The sequence below is a fragment of the Monodon monoceros genome, unplaced genomic scaffold (assembly GCF_005190385.1).
Source record: "Monodon monoceros isolate NGI ecotype Baffin Bay Population unplaced genomic scaffold, NGI_Narwhal_1 Super_Scaffold_22, whole genome shotgun sequence".
Taxonomy (NCBI): Eukaryota; Metazoa; Chordata; class Mammalia; order Artiodactyla; family Monodontidae; genus Monodon; species Monodon monoceros.
In genome coordinates this window covers 99347277-99354535 of record NW_021703779.1, presented here as the reverse complement: position 1 = coordinate 99354535, position 7259 = coordinate 99347277, and the positions used below count along the sequence as shown (strand labels likewise).

The 7259-nt window shown below is 37.1% G+C and overlaps 1 protein-coding gene across 7 annotated transcripts in view; it reads right to left on the bottom strand.

The window, feature by feature from the left end:
- DOCK11 (dedicator of cytokinesis 11) overlaps positions 1-7259 on the bottom strand; it is a 217683-nt gene that overhangs the window by 51003 nt on the left and 159421 nt on the right. For all 7 annotated transcript variants that reach the window (XR_003796312.1, XM_029240008.1, XM_029240010.1 and 4 more), the window contains 3 exons: positions 6738-6880; positions 5370-5485; positions 3056-3193 (listed from right to left, as the gene is read on the bottom strand). Coding sequence is in view for 6 of the 7 variants with exons in the window: in XM_029240008.1 (XP_029095841.1) it covers positions 3056-3193; positions 5370-5485; positions 6738-6880 (397 nt within the window). In the remaining variant the exon portion in view is untranslated. The remainder of the gene's footprint in view (positions 1-3055; positions 3194-5369; positions 5486-6737; positions 6881-7259) is intronic.

Below are 7259 nucleotides of genomic sequence, written 5' to 3'. Positions count from 1 at the left end.
TCTAGGAATAAACCTACCTATGGAGACAAAAGACCTATATGCAGAAAATTATAAGACACTGATGAAAGAAATTAAAGATGATACAAATAGATGGAGAGATATACCATGTTCTTGGATGGGAAGAATCAACATTGTGAAAATGACTCTAGTACCCAAAGCAATCTATAGATTCAATGCAATCCCTATCAAACTACCACTGGCATTTTTCACAGAACTAGAACAAAAAAATGTCACAATTTGTATGGAAACATAAAAGACCCCGAATAGCCAAAGCAATCCTGAGAACGAAAAACGAAGCTAGAGGAATCAGGCTCCCTGACTTCAGCCTATACTACAAAGCTACAGTAACCAAGACAGAATGGTACTGGCACAAAAACAGAAAGATAGATCAATGGAACAGGATAGAAAGCCCAGAGATAAACCCATGCACGTATGGTCACCTTATCTTTGATAAAGGAGGCAGGAATGTACAGTGGAGAAAAGACAGCCTCTTCAATAAGTGGTGCTGGGAAAACTGGACAGGTACATGTAAAAGTATGAGATTAGATCACCCCCTAAACCATACACAAAAATAAGCTCGAAATGGATTAAAGACCTAAATGTAAGGCCAGAAACTATCAAACTCTTAGAGGAAAACATAGGAAGAACACTCTATGACATAAATCACAGCAAGATCCTTTTTGACCCACCTCCCAGAGAAATGGAAATAAAAACAAAAATAAACAAATGGGACCTAATGAAACTTCAAAGCTTTTGCACAGCAAAGGAAACCATAAACAAGACCAAAAGAAAACTCTCAGAATGGGAGAAAATATTTGCAATGAAGCAACTGACAAAGGATTAATCTCCAAAATTTATAAGCAGCTCATGCAGCTCAATAACAAAAAAACAAACAACCCAATCCAAAAATGGGCAGATGACCTAAACAGACGTTTCTCCAAAGAAGATATACAGACTGCCAACAAACATATCAAAGAATGCTCAACATTATTAATCATTAGAGAAATGCAAATCAAAACTACAATGAGATATCATCTCACACTAGTCAGAATGGCCATCATCAAAAATCTAGAAACAATAAATGCTGGAGAGGGTGTGGAGAAAAGGGAACACTCTTGCACTGCTGGTGGGAATGTGAATTGGTACAGCCACTATGGAGAACAGTATGGAGGTTCCTTAAAAAACTACAAATAGAATTACCATATGACCCAGCAATCCCACTACTGGGCATATACCCTGAGAAAACCATAATTCAAAAAGAGTCATGTACCAAAATGCTCATTACAGCTCTATTTACAATAGCCTGGAGATGGAAACAACCTAAGTGTCCATCATCGGATGAATGGATAAAGAAAATGTGGCACATATATATAATGCAATATTACTCAGCCATAAAATGAAATGAAATTGAGCTATTTGTAATGAGGTGGATGGACCTAGAGTCTGTCATACAGAGTGAAGTAAGTCTGAAAGAGAAAGACAAATACCGTATGATAACACATATATATGGAATTTAAGAAAAAAAATGTCATGAAGAACCTAGGGGTAAGGCAGGAATAAAGACACAGACCTACTAGAGAATGGACTTGAGGGAATGGGGAGGGGGAAGGGTAAGCTGTGACAAAGCGAAAGAGTGGCATGGACAAATATACACTACCAAATGTAAAATAGATAGCTAGTAGGAAGCAGCCGCATAGCACAGGGAGATCAGCTCGGTGCTTGTGACCACCTAGAGGGGTGGGATAGCGAGGGTGGGAGGGAGGGAGATGCAAGATGGAAGATATATGGGAACATATGTATATGTATAACTGATTCACTTTGTTATAAAGCAGAAAGTAATACACCATTGTAAAGCAATTATACTCCAATAAATATGTAAAAATATATATATATTAAAGAATGGCAATTTAGGGCTTCCCTGGTGGCGTAGCGGTTAAGAATCTGACTCCCAATGCAGGGACATGGGTTCAAGCCCTCGTCCGGGAAGATCCCACATGCCGCGGAGCAACTAAGCCCCTGCGCCACAACTACGGAACCTGCGCTCTAGAGCCTGCGATCCACAACTACTGAGCCCACGTGCCACAACTACTGAAGCCCGCACGCATGGAGCCCATGTTCCGCAACAAGAGAAGCCACCACAATGAGTAGCCCACGCACCACAACAAAGAATAGCCCTTGCTCGCCGCAACTAGAGACAGCCCGCGAGCAGCAACAAAGACCCAACGCAGCCAAAAATTAAAAAATTTTAAAAAAAGAACGTCAATTTAAAAATAAACCTTCAAGATCACCTAATTTTTATATCAGTTAAACCCCGTAAGTTGCCATACAAATAATGACAAAAAAGTTTTCCATGCTCAGCTATCCTATTACACAAATCGGTTAACTGAATTTGTCTTGTTGGAGTTACACATACTAGAGTGGAGGCCTAGACTGTGCCTTTCCATAATTTTAACTCCATCTTGCTTCCTAATGCTTTTAATTATGTTTAAAAGCTATCAAAACCAGATCAGAAATAAATCTTGCTATCTGTTTCAGTCATACTTATCCTAAAAGCCTAGTCTGAAGTTTTAGTTTAGATGAGGTAAGTGGCCTGAACATTTAGAGGCCACCGATACAATTCGCACTGAAAGGAAGCATTCATTCATCTGAACATGTATTGAGTGCCTACAATTTGCAAGATATCATACAAGGCCCTGGGGTTATAAGACTTGGTCTCTGCTTTCAAAGTGCTTATACACGAGTACCCTCACAGCTTATATATCTTCAGCATGACAATACTTTAAAAAGAAGCAAAAGAGAAGAAAAACTGGCAGTTGGTAATTTTAAAATGATACTCTTCAGAAAGCGATGACAGGACAAAATAAAAAGCACGTGCTGATTTTAGGGAATGCCTGGTCAGGCTCTCTTTACGTATTTTGCTGTTCTAATATTTACAAAGGTAGGATTTAATGGCTTCCTTATCTGAGGTTTGGAGAGGTCTTCGCAATGATCCCTGTTTCCCTTTCCTTCTTGCTATGAAGCAAGGCCACTCGCAGCCACAAAGCTCTGCTCTTACCTTACTAATGAAAGCTCGCAGTGAGGCAAAGACATGTTTCAGCGACACTTCAGATTGCCCATTTTTAAGAAAAGCAAGATGAATATCAAATACTTTTTTCATTAACGGGTTGTGGCCATCATTATTTAAAACTTGGCTCTACAAAACATGAAAAAAAAATTTGCAGAAAAAGTTTATGCCGCTCCCCCCAGAATGAGAGAACAGGCTTTACCAACAACCTGTTTATCAAACCACTGCTTGAAAAGTAACAATAAAAAGTTTAACATAATCTAAAATCATCTGTGCCATCTTTCAACTTGGAAATCTTAAAATACTATATAAACTACATCTATACTTAATTCCATAATTTTAAATAGATGAAAAAAATCTTTTTCCAGTATAACACAGCAAATACAGAACTAGTATGGGAAGAGTATTTTCTATTAACCTAACCATATTGCTCCTCAATTCAGAAATCAGTAAATTAAAAATGGATACAAGGTAACCAGCCTTTGTATTTCTCTGACAAAGTAATGTAAGAATTAAGGAAAACATCAATTCCATTTTAAAAGTCTATTATCTAATTTGCTTTTAAATGTATGTTTAAGATATCTTTAGCCACTGGTGACAAATTAAACCCTCTATGAGTAGAGATAATAACAGGGATCACAATTGAACAGACTACGTAAATTGTTTAAATGTTCCTTGCAAATAGAGATATAAGAGAAACAACAAATTGTAGAGAAATATCTATTGGTTTGTGAAACTTTAAAAAAAAATGCATTGGTTAACACCTCCAGTCCTGCTCTCCCATCCCTCAAGAAACTAATTACCAGGTTACAACTTGGCCAAAAATAACAACAACGAACCAAAACAATATGCAAACCTCTAAGAGATTTAATGGTAACCTTGATAGCCAGAATCCCTGAATGGTGTTTGATATTTCTGTTAGTCTACTTCTAATAAGCATGGGGTAGTGGTTAGAAGCATGGACTCTTGTGATAACTGGCCTAGATCAGAATCCTGATTCTGTTAACTAACCACCTATGTGACATTAACTTCCCTGTGAGCCTCAGTTTCCTCATTTTAAAATGGGAAAAATAACAGTATTTATATCACGAAGCTAGTGTGAGGATTAAAGGTGAGTTCACATTTGTACTTTTAAGTTTATTAAGGTATAATTTACATACCACAAAATTTACCTATTTTAAGTACATGATTCAATTATTTTTGGTAAATTTCCAGGGTTTTGCAACCATTACAACCCAATCATTCCCATCATCTCAAAAAGATCCTTGCTGCCCATTTGCAGTCCTCTTTTCCACCTCCAGACCCACGACAAAAAAGTGGGTTAATATTTCTAAAGCACTTAGGATAGTGCCTGACATCTACCAAGAGATGTATGTTAAACAAATGAGAAGTATTTGAATAGGAGGAAGGAATACAATGCAAACCTTGAGACCAAATGTCTTACTTACTGGCACAATAAAAAATGAATTTGGGCTGCATTTTAATCAGAACTTAATACTTCATAAAGGGATTTTGCAGCCTATTTCTTATTAGTATCTAATTCAGTTTTCCCTGATAAGCCTCTTTGAAAAGCACAGGCCAGGTTTCCATAGTAAATCCAGAGGGGTGAAGCAATTAACTGAATTACTTAGAGAAGGGGGGAAGAAAAGAAAAAGAATCTGTATAACTCAGATGAAAAGCCAGCAAGAGTTTTCACTTTTGAGTTCTCCCACTACTGTTACCCTTCATTATAGTTATACAGTCTTTACTTTTCAAAGCACTCTCACATCCATTATCTCATTTTACACCTTCAACAACCCTGCAAGATAATTGCTTTTAATTTCTTCTTCTTATTATTATTTTTTAATCCTAGCAATGATGATTTGTATCGAGAGGCAAGCATCTGAGAGAAACCACCAGGCACCTGACGAGGGAAGCCAGCCAGCCAGCCTGCCTGGACATCATCTGGCTTGACAAGATACCTCATCACAATGGGTGTTTGGATAAACTGACTCAATCATAATTTGGGCTAAAAATTACTGGATATTTTCATTAAAGTGTGAAAGAAAACTGTTTTTTAAACAGAAAAATAAAAGAGAAGGGAAATTCAGGGCAAATTAGCCCAATCCTCTCATTTTATGGATGTGGCACACGAGTCTCAGTGATTTCCCAAGGTCACACAGGAGCCAAACTAGGTCTGCCATCCAAGTTTCCTGACTGCTCACTGGGGGCTTTTATACTATACTAAGCTTCGTCTGACTAATTAGTTTTTGCATAATATTTTCTTTGCAATGATACCGACTGAGTTCTAACTCTTCATGTTTACCTTGAAGCACTGGGTGAAAAATGATATGGTATCTAGTACTGTTAGGGAAACTTCAGTAGCAGTATTGCCTTCAAGAAGTGCCTGATGGAAAATGTCTGCTTCAGTTGTTGCAGAACCTGGGATTTAAAAAAAAAGAAAATTAAAACTGCCCAACACAGAAATTCACATAACAGTTTTGAATGATTTTCTCCTCCAAAGACTCAGAGAGACAAACACAAAGAAAGCAGGCTTTCAATGCCTGCAGACTTAATGAGTTTCACTGTATTTACTCCTTAATCAAATATGGTCTGGGTTAATCAATTCCACTAATTTTTACTTCAGCTCTGTATCAACAGCTCTGCAACAAATAATTAGGTGCCCACTTCTTTGGAGACAAGATTTCAGTGATGAACTATGGTGACGTAACCAGGAAATAACGCAGGAGGCATTTTAGGCTGTGTTGTTAATTATGTGTGCAAAAACGAGAAACTCATAGAAATGCAGCTACATTACATACAGTGGCGCCCTATGGCCAGATGTTTTCAATGATGCCAATGGTATGAGACGTTTCTAAATCAGGAGGAAAACAAAGCATCTGGGCCAACTGAAATACATAGGTTCATTATACTGATATTTTTACAAGTGACAAAGAGCAAAGCTGAAGGCTGTAAGACTTGCATTTTTTTAAAAGTCTTGACTCTATTAGCTCAGGTCCATCTGCTCAAGACATTTGTTTTTATTATTAGCCCTATCGCAAAGCCAGTTCTGCTGGCTTCCTTTTATGCAATCCCCAAAGGACTGTGTGGAAATGAACGTTTATCTCACTCTTTGACTTTTTTATTAATATTTGTTCCTCAGAGGATAGCTTCCATTTATATAACCCTGTAGCTTCCTCCTTGTCCTATTTGACTTGTCAGTACTTCAACCTGTGTGAAATACATCTTTGTCAAAATACTATTTACAGTTCTTTGATTTCTGCGGTCAGCTCAGCATGGATAATCCCTTAAGATCACTGAATGAACAATAGTGACTCTAAACAAATATTATACATACTATTATATTAAGATGCCGTTATCTGCATTAAAGTAGGAATAAAGGATATCAAATGTAAAATAATATAAGAACAATAATTCAAAGGGAAAATTAACTTCCTTGATATTGAACTAAGAAAAAAACCCATCATTACCTAAAATTGCCGAAAAATCCATGCATATCTTATCATATATTCACATATGGTGAAATGACTGTTCATAAACAGAGATATGCAATTGTATCTATGTATGGGAAATGATTACCAATTGTATTGGAGATTTAAGCCAGTACTTCTTTAAGATTAAATAGTATTAATATCTGTTTCAAATGGGTACCCTACACACATTTTTCACTTACTGTGATTAAGTGTAAATGAACTTTCCAGGCTACTAAGATGCTGAAGCCGGGCCTGCATTATTCCTGATCTGTTTCGAAGAGCTGGCATGGTTTGCGATTTTCGGTCTATTCCAAAGTGTTTTGACATCCAGGCATCATGCACCCTAAAATAAATGTTAAAGTTAGGAAATGGAGCACTCTGAGAATACATCTCAACGTTAGATTTTTTAAACTAATAAATGACTAGGTTTCCACATAAACACTGTGTTATGCTCAGTATTTACTTGGCTTCAATGAGGCATCACTGGAAATTGTATGAAGCTTAATGTATATTTAAAATAGTTTATACTATACGAATACAAGTAAGGACTTTAGAGGGAGTTTCTTACTTCCCTTCTTCTTCTCAAAAATATCAGAGTAAAGTGGACAACACTCCAATAAGATCCAGTCTTTTCTCAGGAGGTAAGGAAAGGCAAGAGTCAGAGAAAACAGTGAGAGGGATACTAGGAGTTGACGTAAGGTGGAAGAATTCCTGGCGTTAGA